The sequence below is a fragment of the Hemiscyllium ocellatum genome, chromosome 2 (genome assembly GCF_020745735.1).
Source record: "Hemiscyllium ocellatum isolate sHemOce1 chromosome 2, sHemOce1.pat.X.cur, whole genome shotgun sequence".
In the NCBI taxonomy this organism is placed as follows: domain Eukaryota; kingdom Metazoa; phylum Chordata; class Chondrichthyes; order Orectolobiformes; family Hemiscylliidae; genus Hemiscyllium; species Hemiscyllium ocellatum.
Window position 1 is genome coordinate 8,278,875 of NC_083402.1, and position 20,809 is coordinate 8,299,683.

General features: G+C 45.4%; 1 protein-coding gene across 1 annotated transcript in view; it reads left to right on the top strand.

Moving 5' to 3' along the window:
• Nucleotides 1-307: 307 nt before the first annotated feature.
• Nucleotides 308-20,809, top strand: part of LOC132821696 (sialic acid-binding Ig-like lectin 15) — a 56,065-nt gene continuing 35,563 nt past the window's right edge. The window contains exon 1 of the mRNA XM_060834405.1: nucleotides 308-688. Within this exon, the coding sequence (XP_060690388.1) occupies nucleotides 325-688 (364 nt within the window). The 5' untranslated portion in view covers nucleotides 308-324. The remainder of the gene's footprint in view (nucleotides 689-20,809) is intronic.

Genomic DNA, 20,809 nt, shown 5'->3' on the forward strand with positions numbered 1-20,809 from the left:
CTCTTCAGATCACTCTGGGTCTCCTGGAACAATGGAGAGTTCAGAAAACTCTCAGGCACCAAACCCTCTCTTCAACCAACAGCAACAAACACCCACAGTCTCACCTCAGGATGTTTACAAACCACCTGAAGACCTGTGTTGTATCCAGCCCGGAGTTCATTCCACACTGTCACTAGTCTGTTCAGGAATCACAATTGTATCATATTTTATCTTTTCTCACAAAATAACAGATTCAGTGTTTTACCTCACTGTTTGGTGTCTGTGCTGTGTTCATATCCTCTCTCTCTCTCTCCTCCCACAGCGGATTCTGCTAATGGTTGGTCAATGACAATCGCGGATGGAGTGAGGGCTGAGGAAGGAGGCTCCGCTGTCTTACCCTGCAGCTTCACCCACCCTGACGCTCACCTCACACTTACCGGCTCCATCTTATGGCACAAGGCGGAAACACAGGCTTTAATCTTTAAGTGTACATATCCTGGTCCAGACCATTCCCAGGGTGAGCTGTGTGAGAATGTGAGACAGCGGGATGGTAGGAATCGATTCAGATTCGTGGGGAACCTCAGCAACAAAGATGCCTCAATAATGATGGAGGGACTGAACCAGGAGGATGCTGGTTCCTATCGGTGTCGTGTGGAGCTCAATATTAACAATTTTGGATCTGGAAAAGGAACACGCCTGGAAGTGGAAGGTGAGGAACAATGTTCGGATGGTGTCACTGTCCTGACAGCTCAATGGGGACAGGCTCCACCAGGTCCGGGAGCTCTCGGGTTGGGTCCTTCTCCTGGGCTCTTCCAGTTGGTCTCAGGCAGGAGGCAGTGAGAAGGACAGAGAGAGAGACACACACAAAGAGGGGGGGGGAGAGAGAGAGAGAGAGAGAGAGAGAGAGAGAGCGATGACTGGGATTTAGAGACCATTCCATCACCATTTTTGAAACCTCCCACAGTCACACTCATTCATTATCACGGTCAAACTGGCTTCATTGCTCTGGGATGGGGAACAGAGAAAACATCACTGACAATCCAAGCTCCAAGATCCCCATCAATGAGTGTCCAGCTTTATCAGCATTGGGTGAGGACAAGAGAGACCTGGCACCTCCTGAGCCCTCATTGGATGAGCTCATCTCAGGGTGAAGGAACCCTCAGCTCACATTGGCCAAGAACCTCACTGTTGCTATCCTCCACCTCTACTGGCTGAGGAGATAATGGGGGGAGCTGTCCTTGCCAGAGGCTAATGTCCTGGGGATTGTGGCAGATTGTGAAATTTGAAATTGAAAATATTTAGAACTGAAAACTAGTCTAATAATGACTGTGTAACCATCACCATTAAAAAAGAATCTGCGTTAATCATGTCCTTTTGGGAGGGAAATCGGCTAACCTTACCTGATCTGACCTAGATGTGACTCCATACCCACAGTTATGTGGTTAACTATTAACTGCCCCTCAGTTGTGGATAAAGAGTGAACCCAGGAGTGCAAATGAAACTGTGGCTACAAGAGCAGGTCACAGGCTAACAATCCTATGAATTAATACACCTCCTGACTCCAAAGCTTATTGGCCAGTCAGGAGTGTGATGAAATACTTCCCACTTGCCTGGAACAGTGCAGGAAAATATATCACTGTTCTGTCATTATTACTGGGTCAAAATCCTGGAAATCCCACCCTCATATCACTGTGGTAAGAAAAATAACTATAAAATGCACCGCAGCAAGACAGCAACATTTCTCCACCAGCACCTTCCAAAGTAGGGACCTTGAAGACCTCAGTGAAAAATAACATCAGATACAGGCCATCCTGATGTGGAACTATCTTTTCATTGTCCAAGGGGATGTGGGTGTTCCATGCACAGTCAGCCTTTATTGGCCAGCCCTGGAGAAGGGAATGGTGAGCTGCCTTCTTGAACTGCTGTATTCCCTCAGCTGCAGACACATTCATGATACGGTTGGTAAAGGATTTCCAAGGCTTTGTCCCAGTGACACTGAAGGAATGATGAAATATTCCCCAATCAGGATGGTGAGTGTCTTGGAGGGAAGCTTGTAGGTGGAGATGTTCTCCTGTATCCCATGTTCATCAGTGAACAACCATCCCCATTGCTGACCTGATCGTGGAGGGAGGGGCAATGATGATGCAGCGAAAGATGGTTAGACCAAGGACACACTAACCTGAGGAACTCCTGTAGAGATGTTCTGGAGCTGAGATGACTGAACTCCAAGAACAACAACAATTAGCGTTGAGGTTAGAATATAGAACATAAAACATAGAACAATATAACACAGAACAGGCCCTTCGGCCCTCGATATTGTGCTGATATGTGAACTATTGTCAGTTCATCCCCCTACACTATCCCATCATCATCCATGTGCTGATCAAAGGATTGTTTAAATCTCCTTTAGAATTGGATCTAACCAGGGACATGGGGAAGCTGAAATTGTAAGGGAGTTAGTCAAGCACTTTGGTGTGTCAGAGAAACAGAGAAGTGCAGGAGAGTTAGAAACATTTAGTTTACAAATGAGGAAAATGGAGTTAGAAGGTAAAGAAAAGGAAAGAAGAGCCATGAGAGAAGAAAAGAAGAGAGAGAGAAGAAAGAAACAAAGAGAGATAGAATAAATGGAGGGAAACAGACAGAGAGAGAGAGAGATAAAGAGAAGAAAGGGAGAGAGAAAGAGTGAAGAAAGAGAAAGGAAAAAGAAAGAGAGAGAGAGAGAGTGAAAAAGAAAGAGAGAGAATGTTGTTAGCAGAACAAAGAGAGAGCGAAGAAAGAGAAAGAGAAAGGGAGAGAGAATTTGAACTTTGGAAGTGGTGAATGAGTCAGGAAAGCCAAGTTAACAGGATGGAGATGAAGAGTGAAGATCGTGATATATACAAATACATCAAACCTCTGCTACATTTTGATGAGAAAGATGTGGAAGCCTTTTTAATTTATTAGACAATTTTGCTCGGCAAAGGAAGTGGTCAGGGAACCTCTGTGTAATGCTAGTTCAGAATAAGCTGGTAGGCAGAGCTAGTGAGGTATTTGCAGTGCTGTCAGATGAGGGGTCAAGAGATTATGAAGATGTCAAACATGCTACTTTGAGTGCTTATGAATTGGTACCAGAAATATATAGACAGTGGTTCAGAAATATAAAGAAGGAACCAAGTCAGACTTGTATTGAGTTTGAAAGAGTTAATCAGTCATTTTGATAGATGGGTACGTGCTTTAAAGATAGATAAGACCTTTGAGGCTCTAGGAGAGATTATTCTGCTGACGAGTTTAAAAACTCACATCACTCAACTTGCACCAGATTGTGTTGCTGGTAGCATACAGACAGGAGATGTTCCATGGAACACATGAACTACCAGTAGGAGGTCACCTCAGTGTAAGGAAGACTCAGACAAAGGTACATAAGCCGTTGTATTGGCCTGGGATGCACAAAGATGTTGTTAACTTTTGCTGTACATGTCAGACAAACCAAGTGGTTGGTGAGCCAAAGCAGTGAACCCAACACCTTTGTTGCCAGTTCCCACATTTGAAGAACCTTTCATGTGGGTTAAGATGATGTAGGTTCCCTCCCTATAACTATAAGTGGGAACCAGTACTTGCTAACCATAATGGGTGTATCTCCCAGATTTCCGGATGTAATTCCATTACGGAGCATGAAGGCAAAATGGGTGGTAGAGGAGTTAGTAGCTTTCTTCACTTGGTATGAGCTACCCAGAGAGATTCAGTCAGACCATTGTCTCATTTTATGGCTCAGCTGTTTAAAGAAGTCATGGATAGATGAGGCATACAGCACATTAAACCAAGTGCATATCATCCTGAAACTCAGGGAGCTTTGGAAAGGTGGCATCAGACCCTGAAGCCCATGTTAAGAATGTGCTGTCAGGATTACCTGAATGATTGGGATGAAGGTATCCCATTCATATTGTTTGCCATTAGAGATGGCTCAAATGAATCTACTCAGTTCACTCCCTTTGAGTTAATATTCGGACATGAAGTGAGAGGTAAATTGAAATTAATTAAAGAAAAATTGACAGGACTGAAGACGGAGGTCACACACATGGACTATGTATCAGGGATGAGAGAGAGATTAAATCAGGCAGGTGAGTTAGCTAAACAGCACTGAAAGAGGGTGCAGTGTAGATTGAAGCAGGTGGCAGCTAAAAACTCCAGAATTCAGTAATTTTCCCATGGGGATGATGTGTTAGTATTGTTACCGATGACAGGATATGCTTTCAAAGTCAGGTTCAGTGGTCCCTGACAAATTGAGAAAAAAGTTGAGTCAGGTAAACTATCTGGTAAAGATGCTGGACAGGAAAAACATTGTATTGGGTATGTCATGTGAATATGTTGAAACATTATTATAATAGAGAGGGGGAACTGGAGGATCAGGTGTTAGTTACTGCCCCACAGAGTGAGGAATCAAATCTCATGTTGTGCAGTTTGATTGCCTTAAAATACATGAAACAATGAAGAAGTCCTTGAGGAGGGGGATAGGTTAGTGAACAATCTGTCCCAGTAACAAAGAACCAGCTGAAAGGATTGGTGCAGCAATATAAGGACATATGCAGGAATAAGATGGAGAGGCCTGATCCTATTGTGCATGAGGTAGAAGTAGGGAATGCTGTTCCAATAAAACAACACACCTACAGGCTTAATCCTTTCAACGCCACACAGATCCAGAAGAAGTGGATGCAATGCTCAATGAAGCTATCATCAAACCGAGTCAAAGCAAGTGTAGTTCGATGATTGTGTTAGTTGCCAAACCTGATGGGATTCAACAATTTTGCATGGACCATTGGAAGGTCAAGTCCATTACAAAATCAGACTCAGACCAATACTAATACTCTCCTTCTTTATGGTCATTTAAGCGGGCATTGGATAGGCATTTGGAAGTTATTGGGCTAGTATAGGTTAGGTAGGATTCGGTCGGCGCAACATCGAGGGCCGAAGGGCCTGTACTGCGCTGTATCCTTCTATGTTCTATGTTCTATGTTCTATTTGAGGACTGTATGGAGAAAGTTTAACAAGCCCCTTACATCACAAAGTTGGACTTACTTTTTGGGTATTGTCATCCCTTTATCAGAGAAAGTGAAATAAATTCCTGCGTTTGTCACCCCAAATGGGTTCTGTCAATTCAAAGTGCTGCCCTTTGGAATGAAGAACACACCCAGCCACATTTAAAAAGCTCGTGAACAGAGGTGTGGCTGTGTTAACAAACTGTGCAGTATATCTGGATGTTGCAGTGATCTTTAGTGAGTCATGGAAAGATCACATGGTACAGTTGGCACACAGCTCTTTGAACGATTAAGAGAAGCAAAATGGTAATAAAATTAAAGAAAACACAATTTGCGAAGGCAGAGGAGACATTATTGGGAGATAACATCGGTCATGAAAGGTTGACCCTCAGGAATGCAAAGACAAAGACCATCGAGGAATTTCCACAAACAACCTCAAAGAAAGAAGTGCTTTGATTTTGGGGACTAAGTGGATTCTATTGGAAGTTTGTTCCAAATGTCAGCAGGGTAGTGACTTCACTCACGGATTTCCTGAAGAAGAACACAACAATTCGGTGGATGGAACAATGCCAGGAGGCACTTGACAATGTAAGAGTTGTATTAACCGTGGCTCCAGTTTTAGCTGCACCAAATATTGCACTCAAAGTAGCAATCGATGCTCATGATATTGGACTTGAGGCTATACTGCTACAGGAAGGTGATGGTGGAATTGAATAGACAGTTGGTTACTTTTCAAAGAAACTCAACACCCACCAGAGAAAAATATTCTACCATTGAAAAGGAATTATTGAGTTTGGTACTGGCTATACAACATTATCGCAAGTTTAATGGATAAATTTTAAATAAAATTGAACAGATACCAATGTTATACATATGTGTGAGGAAATTAATATGAACTTAAGTTAATATCCTATGTATTTCATTGTCATGGGGTTAAGAATTAGGCAAAAAATGGAGACATCTTTTCATTATGATGGTTCATTTTTTTTCTTTGGGGGTGTTTGTTATGAAGTTGAAGGTGCGTACTGTACCTTTAAGCGAGAGTGTAAGCTGTTCTGCACTGAGAACGTGCAGGCACCTGTCATGTGACTGACGAGCAGTCTCAGAGTGTACTGGAAAATTGAAAATATGTAACATTTAGCTGTAAACTAGATACCTCAATTGTTTTGTCCATAATTTGAATCTAATCAATCAGTTTAAATTATGCCCCAGGATACAAAATGAGTTTGAATTTATTGTTTTTGCCAACTTCGAAACAATGAAACTACCTGATGTTTGGGGTATAAAAAAAAGCAAACATTTTGAAAGTTAGACAGAAAGAAATTGCCATTCAAAACATTCTCGATCAAAGGGAGGTTTCTCATATGAAACATCTTTGCAGTGAAAGACAGAAGACAACTCAGGGAGATCTTGAGCTGAAAGAAGAAACACACCAATAATAACAGCCACTGTGTGGTCTTGTAATGAAGCTGATGTAATTTTAATACAGGTGCTTATTGGAACAGTAGATTGTTATAGAGTTGGAGACAGATAGCAAGCGGTTTAGGGAAAGGAGGCTAAGAGTTGGAAATAGTTGTTGTTTAAGGTACACTTTGAGAGTTAAAGAATCCATTTTTTATATAAAAGTGAATTTTGGGAGTTCTCTGTTCCTCATACTTTAACAGATGGCGATGTGAGGTGGGCTTTTCTGGGTGTTTGGTTTAATTAGCAGAAGGCTTCAACGCCGTCTCATAACAGCAGCTTCACCTGGGCAATCAGGATGGACAATACATGCACATAATCCGGGCCAGCGACACCCATGATGGAATAAAACAAAAGGAGAAATAAATGAAACAAAGAACATCCTGAGGAAAAACCGAAAACAAAGCTGCTGATGCTGCAAATCAGAAACAAAAATGGAAATTGCTGGAAAAGCTCAGCAGGTCTGGCAGCACCTGTGGAGAGAAATCAGAGTTAACATTTCAGGCAGAGTGACCCTTCCTCAAGATCCTGAGGAGCTTGACAAGACAGATTCTGAGAGGATATTTACTCTTGTGAACAGAAGGCAAACAGGGGAACAATTACAAAATAACAGATTACTGATTTAAATAAGAATGAGGGAACATTTAATCTCATAGCTCCTCTTTTAAGTTCATGCAGCAAAGAGCCACATGGCTGGTTATCCCCCTCCTCCTGCACCCAAATATTTTACTCAGTGTAGGAAAATGTAATATGGACTCTGAGTTTAAATTAACCTGTGCTCATTTCAAAGGTCACAGGTTGGAGCTGGTGAATGGTTACATTAGGAATGACACCAGGGGGTTCCCCTTCACACAGAGTGTGGTCAATACTTTGAATGTGTTTGAGCAACAGAGTGATGGGGGGAGGCTGTAAAATCCTTGACCTTGTTGAAAGAAAATTAACTTTGAGCAACGGGCGGAGGGTTCTGCATGAATGAATTCAGGAGGGTTCAATGGATCCGATCTGTAAGTACCTTCAGCGGTCACACGACACCAGGTTTTACTCCAACAGGTTTATTTGGAAGCACTAGCTTTTGGAGCGCTGCTCCTTCATCAAGTGATTGTGAAGTATAAGATTGTAAGACACAGAATTGACAGCAAAGGTTTATAGTGTGATGTAACTGAAATTACATGTTGAAAAAGATCTGGATTGTTTGTTAAATCTCTCATCCATTAGAATGACCATGTTGACTTCAATTCTTTTATATGTAAATCACAAAACTTTTTTTATAAAAGCTCCATTCTCAAGTGAACTTTAACAATTGGTGTCTGTCAGCCCAGATAATGTATTGAAGGTGTGAGCTCCCCTGGGTGATACTGTCTGTGCCACAATGTTTAGACTGATTCTCATCTAAAAAATTGAATTTATCGAATCTTACATGGATTCATGCAGTTTTTGTGCAATGTAAAATGCAACTCTGCAGTACAAATTCACCCCCACAAACTTATATGTGCATGTGTGCGCGTCCACGTGTGTGTGTTTGTGTGTGTGTGTGTGTGTGTGTGTGTGTGTGTCGGGGAGGGGGGGTGGGCAGGGGTGTGGAAGGGGGGAAGGGTGTGTTTGTGAGTGTCTGTGAAAGAGTGTGTGCATGTGTTTGAGTATAAAGGGGTATACGTCTGTGAGAGGGGCATGTGTGATTGTGGGAGTGTATGTGTGAGCATATGAGAGAGGGTCTGCCTCATGTGTCCGTAGGAGTGTCTGTGTGTGTATGAGAGAGAGTGTCTGTGTGTGTGTGTGAGAGTGTCTGTGTTTGTTTGTGTGTGTGTGTGTGTGTGTGTTTGTGTGTAAATGTGTGCGTCTGTAGGAGTGTCTCTGTGTGTGTTTAAGAGTGTCTGTGTGTGTGTAGGAGTGTGTGTGTGTGTGTGTCTGTGTGTGTGTGTGTGTGTGTGTAGGAGAGTCGGTGTGTGTGTGTGTGGAGGAGAGTCGGTGTGTGTAGGAGTCTCTCTGTGTGCGTGGAGGAATGTCTGTGTGTGTAGGAGTGTGTGTGTATCTGTGTGTGTGTCTGTGTGTGTAAGTGTGTGTGTGTGTGTGAGTATGTGTGTGGAATGTTTGTGTGTCTGTGTGTAAGTGTGTGTGTGAGTATGTGTGTAGGAGTGTGCGTGTGTGCTTGTGAGTGTGGAGGAGTGTCTATGTGTGTCTGTGTGTGTGTAGGAGAGTGAATGTGTGTTTGTGTATGTGGGCATGTGTGTGTGTGTGTGTGTGATCATGTTTGTAGGAGTGTGTGTGTATCTGTGTGTGTGTCTGTGTGTGAAGGAGTGTGTGTGTCTGTGTGTGTAGGAGTGTGTGTGTGTGAGTATGTGTGTGGAATGTGTGTGTCTCTGTGTGTGTGAGTATGTGTGTAAGTGTGTGCGTGTGAGTATGTGTGTAGGAGTGTGTGTGTATGTTTGTGAGTGTGTAGGAGTGTCTGTGTGTGTGTAGGAGAGTGAATGTGTGTTTGTGTATATGGGTGTGTGTGTGTGTGTGTGTGTGTGTGTGTGTGTGTGTGTGTGTGTGTGTGTGTGTGTGTGTGTGTGTGTGTGTGTACAGTGTGTTGGGGGTCACCTGTAGTGTGACATGAACCCAAGATCCCGGTTGAGGCCATCCCCATGGGGACCGAACTTGGCCAAGAGCCTCTGCTCGGCCACTTTTTGTTGCTGCCTGTCCCGAAGTCCGCCTTGGAGGATGGTCACCTGAAAGTCCAAGGTTGAATGTCCCAGACTGCTGTATGTGGCAGGTACTCATGCAACTCAGCCAACGTTGTCTATCCCATTCGCTGCAGGCAAGGATGCCCTGAGGCATGCTGCATTGGTGAGACCAAGCAGGGGCTATGGCAACGGATGGGTGGGCACCGTACAGCAATCAACAGACAGAGGTGTTCCCCTCACCCCCAGTCAGAGAACACTTCAGCAGTCCTGCATACACAGACATACACACACATATACAGAGACACACATACACACAAGACACATACACACACACACACACACACTCCTATAGACACACATACGGACGCAGATCCTCTCTCATACACTCCCACACTCACACATGCACCCTCCTACAGACTTATACCCCTTTATACTCACACTCACATACATGCACACACTCTTTTACAGACACTCACAACCACTCCCGCACAAACACACACACACATATAAGTTTGTGGGGTGAATTTGTACTTTCAGAGTTTCATCATATTTTGCTCAAAAAACTGCAGGAATCCATGGAAGTTTCAACAAATTCATTTTTTTAGATGAGAATCAGTCTAAACATTATGGCACAGACAGTACCACCCAGGGGAGCTCACATCTTCAATACATTATCTGGGCTGACAGACACCAATTGTTAAAGTTCACTTGAGAATGGAGCTTTTAAAAAAGAATTGTGATTTGCATATAAAAGCACTGAAACCAACATGGTCATTCTAATGGATGCGAGACTTAACAAACTATCCTGGTCTTTTTCAACATATAATTTCAGTAACATATAATTTCACACAATAAAAATTTGCTGTAAGTTCTGTGACTTACAATCTTATACTCCACTATCACTTGATGAAGGAGCAGCGCTCCGAAAGCTAGTGCTTCAAATTAAACCTTCGGACTATAACCTGGTGATGTCTGATTTTTAATCTTGTAATCAAGGTTTTCAAATTGAGTGGCGAGGAGACATTTTGATCAGGATGACTCTTGTTGGGGAATGTCTAGGACAGACCTGTTAGAGATGTGAGTGGAGTCTTTAATTGTTAATTTTATTGTGAAGTTGAAAGGAATATAACATATTGAAATAAGAACTTCTGCACACTGACCTCACCCATCCTGATGTTTGTCCTTTCCTCAGCTTCTCAGGAAAATGTCTCAGTGGTGAGTGGGACAGAGGGAGATTCAGTCACTTTACCCTGTATCTTCAGGCGCTGGGACTCCCACGTACTGACCAATGTTACCTGGATGAGGAAGGAGCCTTACCAACACATCGTTACATTTACAGCCCAATCACAGGGAAATTGGACAACTGGACACGGTGGAAATCGGTACGAGCTCATCGGGAACCCAGAGGAGGGAAACGCCTCGACCAGGATAAACCAGCTGAGTGTGAGGGACAATCACACTTACCTGTGTCTGGTGGAATACAGGTCAGAACCTGATTCTCAGTATCTGATCCAGAAAGAGACTCGGCTGCAGGTACATGGTAAGAAACCGTTCCCACATTCTTCAGCCTGTAGAAGGTGCACAGTGAGAGTGGAACAGATTCTGTGAATGTTTTGTGATTTGATTTTCTGGTGAAAAGACATGGAACTAAAACATTAACCCTGTTTCTCTCCATCGGTATTGTCTGCCCTGCTGAGTGTTTGCAGCATTTTGATGTTTATTTAAAATGTCCAGCATCTGTAGTATTTTAGCTTTTGGTTTCAAATTTAATTTTTTTCAATATTTAAAGTACTATGATGTGCTGATATTTTTAGGTGCACTCTGATGTCAGTATTGAAAGACATTGACACACTCAGAATATTTAGTTCAATCTCCAAATGACCCAAACTTATACTGGCATTAAGATCATCTCCTTGAACAGGAAGGTGCTACAGACTAATGTGTCCCTCTTGGTTCCAACCTTCATCAGGAATAGTTCCATCAATGCAAGTACGTTCCCCCAGTGTCCATCTGACTGTGTGAGGCATCACAGCCACGTGGGACCTATCCTAGCCCTGCATTCACACATGGGTGATAACAGGAGTTGGTGGTATACTGTTACTGTTACTGTTATGTCACTGGGTGACTAATCCAGAGACCCAATCCTCGGGCCATGGGTTCAAATCCCACCACAGTAGAAGGTGATTTGTTTTAAAATCTGGAATTTGAAAAAAAAGCTAACCTAATGGTTACATGTGCCCATTGTTGAGATTTGGAAAAGCCGATCTGATTCAATCATACACTTTAGGGAATCTGGGCTTTGGTTAGTTAGCTGGACGGTTGGTTTGCAAAGCAGTGTGATGCCAACAGTGTGGGCTCAATCCCCACATTGACTCAGGTGACCATGAAGCACCCTCCTTCTCAACTCTCCCCTCACTGAGGTGTGGTGGCCCTCAGGTTAAACCACCACCAGTTGTCTCTCTCTCTCTCTCTGTCTCTCACTGTCTCTATCTGTCTGTCTGTCTCTCTCTCTCTCTCTCAAGAGAAAGCAGCCCATGGTCTGGTAGGAATATGGCGACTTGATTTAGAGAATGAAATCTGCCATTCACACTCAGTGTCATGTGTTGCCATATGCACAATATTGAGCCCTCTCTCTCCATCAGCACCACCTCACGCAGGCTCAGGGCTGCTAATAATCCACCAACTCTGCACAGTCCACTTCTAACTCTGTATTGGGAAAGCAAAACACAGACTGGATGATTACTTTGCAGAACAGAAATGTTCTGCCCACAAAAATGATTCTCAGCAGCCAGTTGCCTGCCATTTCCACACACCACTTTTTGGGGACCCAGTGACCTTCTGGACTCAATATTGAGGTGAATAATTTTAGGGCCTCAGCACCTTCTCCTACCTCCTTCCCCAACCCCCACACACCAGGCCTTGTCATCACATGGGCTACTACCAAAACAATCCATTGTCAGTGACGAATGGTCCCCATCAGCAGCTGTTCACTCTCCCAGGCCGACCTTTCCCCTTTCGTTTGTCTGTCCAATTGTTTTTCTCTCTGTCTGGGGTCCCTTCCCACTGAGTGTTTACTCCTGCCTCCTCCCCCCTCCCCATCTTCAGCATCTATACCAACCTTTCCGCAGCTATAATCAGTTATAGAGTCATACAGCACAGGAGCAGACCCTTCAGTTCAACTAGTCCATATTGACCATAATCCCAAACTAAAGTAGACCCACCTACCTGCGCTTTGTACATATCCCTCCAAACATTTCTTTTTCATCCACCATTTCCTCTGGAAGTTCATTCCACATGAACCACTCTCTGTGCAAAATAAAAACTGCCCCTTAGAGGCATAGAGTCATAGAGATGTACAGCTTGGAAACAGACCCGCTGGTCCAACTCGTCCATGCCGACCAGATATCCCAACCCAATCTCGTTCCACCTGCCAGCACCCAGGCCATATCCCTTCAAATCCTTCCTATTCATATACCCATACAAATGCCACTTAAATGTTGCAATTGTACCAGCCTCCACCACTTCCTCTGGCAGCTCATTCCATACACGTACCACCTTCTGTGTGAAAACGTTGCCCCTTAGGTCTGTTTGCTATCTTTCCCCTCTCACCCTAAACCTCTGCCCTCTCGTTCTGGACTTCCCAACCCCAGGGAAAAGATTTTGCCTATTTATCCTATCCATGCCCCTCCCGTAATTTTGTAAACCTCTATCAGGTCACCCCTCAGCCTCCTTCCTTATGTCTTTTTAAAATCTTTCTCCTCTCACCTTAAAGATATGCCCCAGTCTTGAAATCTCCCACCTGAGCAAAAAGACACCTGCCATTCACCTTATCTATATTCCTCATGCTTTCATCGATCTTGATAAGGTCACCTCTCAACCTAGTACACTCCAGTGAGAAATGTCCCAGTCGCTCCAGTCTCTTCCGGTAACTCAAGGCCTACTTTCTCGGCAACTTCCTGGTAAATCTCTTCTGAACCCTCTCCAGCTAAATGATATCCTTGTAATAACAGGGTGACCAGAACTGGACACAACAGAGGCCTCACCAGCATCCTGTCTAACCTGAACATAATATACCAACTCCGATAATCAAAGGTCTGAGCAATGAAGGCAAGTGTGCTGAACCACCGTATATATAGATGATGCAAACTTGGAAGAATTCTGTACCTGAATCCCTAGGTCTCTGTTCTACAGCACGACCCAAGGCCCTACTTTTAATTGTGTAAGTCTTCCCTTTGTTTGTTTTTCCAAAATGCAATACCTCACACTTATCTTCAACTCTATCTGTCACTCTTCAGCCCATTGAGCCATTTGATAAAGATCTTTTTGTATTCTAAGATAACCTTCTTCACTGTTCAATATTCCATCAATTTTGGGATCAACCACAAACTTGCAAAACATGCTTTTTGTAATCTCATCGAAATTGTTCATATAAATCAGTGACAAAAGTGGGCCCAGCCCTGATCCCCGTGGAACCCTGCTGGTCACAGGCCTCCAGAACAAAACCCTCCCTCCACCGTCACTCTCTGTCTTCTGCCTTTCAGCCAATTGTGCATCCACTTGCCAAGCTCACCCGGAATCCCATGGGATCTAACTTCACTAATTAGTCTACCATGCGGAACCTTGTCAAAGGATTAACCAAAGTCTAAGTAAACAATGTTAACCCCTCTGCCCTCATCAATTTTCTTGTTTACTTCTTCAAAAAACTCAATCGAGTTTCTGAGACACAATATCCCTTGCACAAAACCATGCTGACTATCCCAAATCATTCCTTGCCTCTCCAAATGCATATAAATCCAAAATTTTGGAACAACTTACTCACCACTGAAGTCAGACTCACAGGTCTGAAGTTCCCAGGCTTCTCCTGACATCCCTTCTTGAATATTAGCCACTCTCCAGTCATTCAGCACCTGACTGTTATTCATGGACGATACAAATGTTCCTGCAGGGGGCCCAGCAATTTCCTCTTCACTTCTGACAAAGTCCTGGGATTGAGTAGATCACGTCTCAGAGATTTATATTTATATTTTCGAAGATCTCTAACAATTCCTCTTCTGTACTGCACGCTGTTTTCAAAATGTTAATATTTATTTCTCAGAGTTCTCTCACCTCCACTTGTTTCTCCACAGTAAAAACTGACACAAAATATTCATTTGATATCTCTCCCATCTCCTGAGTGGTGGCATGATGGCTCAGTGGTTAGCACTGGCACCGGGGACCTGAGTTCAATTCCAGCCTCAGGCAGCTGGAGTTTGCATGTTCTCCCTGTGTGGTGAGGGTTTCCTCCCACAGTCCAAAGATGTACAGGTTAGGTGAATTGGCCATGCTACGTTGCCCATAGTATTAGGTGTATTAGTCAATGGAAATGGGTCTGGGTGGGTTACTCTTTCGAAGGTCGGTGTGGACTTGTTGGGCCGAAGGGCCTGTTTCCACATTAGATTAGATTAGATTAGTTACAGTGTGGAAACAGGCCCTTAGGCCCAACAAGTCCACACTGACCCGCCGAAGCGCAACTCACCCAGACCCATTCACGTACATTTACCCCTTCACATAACACTACGGTCAATTTTAGCTTAGCCAATTCACCAAATGTGCACATTTTGTGGACTGTGGGAGGAAACTGGAGCACCCAGAGGAGACCCACGCAGACACGGGGAGAATGTGCAAACTCCAAAATGAGGCGTAGAATTGAACCCAGGTCTGTGGCGCTGTGAGGCAGCAGTGCTAACCACTGTGCAACCATGCCCCCACATTGTAGGGAATCTAAAACACAAAGACAACCTCTTTGCTTTTTAAGGAGGCTTACACTCTATCTCTTGTTGCTGTCTTGGTCTTAATGTACTTATAGAATCCCTTTGGATTATCCTTAACCTTATTTGCTGAGCCTATCCCATATTTTTTCTTTGATTTCCAGAACTCTCTCTTATGAATGCCCCGACACTCATTATATGGTGCAAGAGATCCAATTGGATCCAGTTGTTTGTATTTAGTATATGATCCTTTTTTATCCCTGACTGGAACCTCCATCTCTTTATTCACACATTGTTCCCGAAAGCAGTACAGTTGAAACCATCCTTTGTGAATGGTCTTTTCTGCCTCAGAAGAGATCGCAGTGATCCAAGAATCTGAATCCCTGAACATTACACCACCTCTTCAGCCATTGATTTGTCTCCTTTCTCCTTTTGTTCCCTCATTTGAGTTCGAGTCTGGGAGTAAATTAGAGATTAGTACTTTTGAGGGTCTGTTTTTTAAATTTTCGACCTAACCTCTGATATTCACTTTGTAAAGCCTTTATTCTTTCCCTAACCATGTCATTCCCATCAATATGTACAAAAACTTCCAGTATCTCACTCTTCCCTTGAACAGTATGTGTCAAACATTTTGCAGTGTCCTTAATCCTAGCACCAAGAAAACAGTATAATATCCAAGATTCATGCTCACTGCTGCAGAGTCTCCTGTCTGTGCCCTTGACAGGAGAATCACCTACAACAATTATTCTTTTAAAAGGAGACTTATCTATTTTCGCGCTCTGCAGGGTTTCTAATACCTCTTCCTTGTGAACCTCAATCCCACCTAGTCTAGTAGCCTGTATCTCAGTATTCTCCTTGACAACATTGTCGTTTTCGAGAGTGAATACTGTTGAAAAATATTCGTTTAGTGCTTCCCCTGTCGCCTCTGACTCCACACACAACTTCCCACTACTATCCTTGGTTGGCCCTTGATTGGGCAATGACAATCGTGGATGGAGTGAGGGCTGAGGAAGGAGGCTCCGCTGTCTTACCCTGCAGCTTCACCCACCATGACACTAACCTCACACTCACCGGCTCCATCTTATGGTACAAGGAGGAAACACGGGCTTTTATCTTTACCTGTACATATCCTGGTCCAGACCATTCCCAGGGTGAGCTATGTGAGAATGTGAGACAGCGGGACGGTGGGAATCGATTCAGATTCGTGGGGAGTCTCACCAACAAAGATGCCTCAGTAATGATGGAGGGACTGAGCCAGGAGGATGCTGGTCCCTATCGTGTGGAACTCAATATTGATAGTTTTCAAACAAAGTCTCCAACAAAGCTGGAAGTTGAAGGAAAGGAACAATGTTTGGATGGTGTCACTGCCCCGATAGCTCAACGAGAACAGGGTCTACCTGGGCCCGGAGAACTCGGGTTGGCTCCTTCTCTTGGGCTCTTTCAGTTGGTCTCAGGCAGGAGACAGTGAGAAGGAGAGAGAGAGAGAGAGAGAGATGAGGCTGGGATTATGGACCATTCCACCACTGTGTCTGAAACTTCCCACAGTCTCCCAACAACTCCCTAATTTGTTGTGTTCAAACTGGCTTCAGTGTTCTGAGGTAGGGACCAGAGAAAACATCACCAAGGATGCAAGCTCCAAGATCCACCTGGTTCCATGTTCCCTATGGGCAATATGGAGTCAATGACAGGGATCTCAAGGATGGATCTGGATAAAGGAAGTCGGGGGTCAGAGTGCATCGGTTTTTGAAGATGTCAGGACATGTTGAGAATGTGGTTGGAAAAGCAAATGGGATTTACAGGTTTCAGAAATGGAGGTGTTGAGAACTGAGGCAGGTAGCCCATAAGACATAGGAACAGAGGAAGGCCATTCAGCCCATTGAGACTGTTCCACATTCAATGAGATCATGACTGAGATGATAAACATCAATTCCCCATTCTTGCTTTATCTTCACAATCCCTGATTCCGTGAATGATTAAAAATTTGTCTATCTCAGCCTTGGCTATACTTAATGACCCAACATGACCTCCTCTCTGTAGTAAAGTAGTCCAGAGATTCACTACCCTCTTAGAGAAGAAATTCCTCTCATCTGAAATGTGTAACCCCTCATTCTGAGCTGATGCCCTCTGTTCCTGACAAGGGGGACAACCACGCTGCATCCACCTTATCAAGCACCCGAAGCATCTTTAATGTCTCACTTTGGTCACTTGTCATTCTTCTGTAATCCATCAAGCACAGGCTCAATCTTGTCAAACGCTGCCCATAAGACCGCCCCTCCCGACCTGGCATCAACTAATTGAATCTTCTCTGGACTGCCTCCAATGCCAGTTTCACTTTCCTTTGATAAGGGAACAAACCTATCCACAATATTCCAGCTGTGAGCTAACTAGTGTCTGGTAAAACCTCCCCACTTTAAAATTCGATTCCATTTGAAATAAAGGTCAGCATTCCATTGCCCTTCCCTACTCTCTGCTGAATGTTTTTGTGAATCTTCCATATTCTTCTGTTCTGGAACTTTCTGCAGGCTTTCTCTGTTTCACTAATATTCAGCCTCTCTATTCTTTGTGCCAAATGTATAACCTTACATTTTCCACATTATATTCCAATTGCCAAGTCTTTCCCACTTATTTAACCTGTCGACATCTCTCTGCAGCTTCTGTATTTCATCCTCATCACTTGCCTTCTCACCTACATTTTTGTCATCAGCAAACTTGGCTACAGTGCATTCACTGACCTCATCCAAATCATTAATGTATATTCTCATAAATGTGGCCCCATCTCAGATCCTGTGATACACCACTAATTACAGTTTGCAGGCTGAATATCACTCCCGTGTTATCCCAACTCTCTGTTTTCTATCAGTTGGTCAATTCTCTATCCATGTTCGTACACTACCACCAGCACCATAGAATCTAATCGCATTAAGGAGCTTAATGTGTTGCACCTTCTGAAATATCCGCCCCGATTCCCGCCCCCACGCCTAACCCCACCTCCACTCCCAGCTCCAGCCCCACACCAGGTCCTAGCTCCCAGCCCTGCCGTGTTTTCACCATCCCTCCAGACCGCCCACTCTCTGAGGATGAACGATCGGTCCTCGGCAGAGGCCTCACCTTCATTCCCCTACGCTCTCGGATTAACGAGTTCAACACGCGGCGAGACATCGGACAATTCTTCCGCCGCCTTCACCTCCACGCCTACTTCTTCAAACAGGATTCTCGCCCACCCTCTGACGTCCCCTTGTCCCGCCTCCAACACACCTCATCCACCTGGACACCCTGTGCTGGCCTCTTACCCGCCCTCGATTTCTTCATTGCCAACTGCCGCCGCAACATTAACCGCCTCAACCTCTCCACCCCTCTCACCCACTCCAACCTCTCACCCTCGGAATGTGCAGCCTTCCACTCCCTCCGCTCCAACTCAACCTCACTATCAAACCAGCAGACAAGGGAGGCGCGGGAGTAGTTTGGCGCACCGACCTTTACACCGCTGAGGCTAAATGCCAGCTCGCGGATACCTCCTCCTACTGCCCCCTTGACCATGACCCCACCTCCCACCACCAAACCATCATCTCCCAGACCATCCATAGCCTCATCACCTCAGGGGATCTCCCATCCACCACCTCCAACCTCATAGTCCCACAACCCCGCACCGCCCGTTTCTTCCTCCTGCCCAAAATCCACAAACCTGACTGCCCCTGGCCGACCCATTGTCTCAGCCTGATCCTGCCCCACCGAACTCATCTCCGCATGCCTCGACACAGTTCTGTCCCCCTTAGTCCAAGAACTCCCCACCTACGTTTGGGACACCATCCACGCCCTCCACCTCTTCCATGATTTTTGCTTCCCCAGTCCCCAAAGCCTTATCTTCACTATGGACGTCCAGTCCCTGTACACCTCCATCCCCCATCACGAAGGCCTCAAGGCCCTCTGCTTCTTCCTTTCCTGCCGTACCAACCAGTACCCTTCCACTGACACCCTCCTTCAACCGACTGAACTGGTCCTAACTCTGAACAACTTCTCTTTCCAATCCTCCCACTTCCTCCAAACCAAAGTTGTAGCCATGGGCTCCCGCATGGGCCCCAGCTATGGTTTCCTCTTCGTGGGATATGTGGAACAGTCCGTCTTCCGCAGCTACACTGGCACCATCCCCCACCTTTTCCTCCGCTACAACGATGACTGTATCGTTGCTGCCTCGTGCTCCCATGAGGAAGGTTGAACAGTTCATCCACTTTACCAACGCCTTCCACCCCGACCTCAAATTTATCTGGACCATCTCAGACTCCTCCCTCCCCTTCCTAGACCTCTCCATTTCTATCTTGGAAGACTGAATCAACACGGACATTAACTATAAACCGACCGATTCCACATCTACCTAGACTACACCTCGTCCCACCCTGCCCCCTGTAAAAACGCCATCCCATATTTCCACTTCCTTCGTCTCCGCTGCATCTGCTCCCAGGAGGACCAGTTCCAATACCGAACAACCCAGATCGCCTCCTTCTTCAAAGAACGCAATTTCTCCCCCAATCATGGCCGACAATGCTCTCGGCTGCATCTCCTCCGCTTCCCGCTCCTTCGTCCTTGAGCCCTGCCCCTCCAATCGTGACCAGGACAGAACCCTACTGGTCCTCACCTCCCACCCCACCAACCTCCATAAACATCATATCATCCGTCGTCATTTCCGCCACCTCCAAACGGACCCCACCACCAGGAATATATTTCTCTGCCCTCCCCTATCAGCATTCCGAAAAGACCACTCCCTCAGTGACTCCCTTGTCAGGTCCACATCTCCCACCACCCCAACCTCCACTCTCGGTACCTTCCCCTGCAAACGCAAGAAATGCAAAATTTGCGCCCACACCTCCCCCCTTACTTCCCTCTAAGGCCCCAAGATTTCCTTCCATATCTGCCACAGATTCACCTGCACCTCCACACACACCATTTACTGCATCCGCTGCACCCGATGTGGCCACCTCTTTCTTGGGGAGACAGGCCGCCTAATTGTGGAACATTTCAGAGAACACCTCTGGGACTGCCAGATCAACCAACCCAACCACCCTGTGGATCAACACTTCAATTCCCACTCCCACTCCACCAAGGACACGCAGGTCCTTGGACTTCTCCATCGCCAGACCACAGCAACACGACGGCTGGAGGAAGAGCGCCTCATCTTCCGCCTTGGAACCCTCCAACCACATGGGATAAACTCAGATTTCTCCAGTTTCCTCATTACCCCTCCCCCACCTTAAATCAGTCCCAACCCTCGAACTCAGCACCACCTTCCTAACCTGCAATCTTATTCCTGACCTCTCCACCCTCACTCCCACTCCAACCTATCAACCTCACCTTAACCTCCTTCCACCTATTGCACTTCCAACGCCTCTCCCCCAAGTCCCTCCTCCCTACCTTTTATCTTAGCCTGTTTGGCATACTCTCCTCATTTCTGGAGAAGGGCTCATGACCGAAACGTCGATTCTCCTGCTCCTTGGATGCTGCCTGACCTGCTGTGCTTTTCCAGCAACACATTGACACCTCTGCTGTCAATCTTGCCCCACCCTAAAGGAGCCTTTCACATCCATCAAAGATTTACCTGCGCATCCAGCAATATCATTTATTGAATCCGTTGCTCCCGATGCAGTGTCCTCTACATTGGGGAGACTGGACGCTCCTAGTACAGCACTTCAGGGAACATCTCCGGGACACCCATACCAATCAACCCCACTGCCCTGCGGCCCAAAATTTCAACTCCCCCTCCCACTCCGCTAAGGACATGCAGGTCCTGGGCCTCCTCCACTGCCGCACCCTCACAGGAAAAACACCTCATCTTCCGCCTCAGAACACTTCAACCCCATGACATCAATGTGGAGTTCACCAGTTTCCTCATTTCCCCTTCCCCCACCTCACCCCAGATCCAACCTTCCAGCTCAGCACCGCCCTCATGAATTGTCCT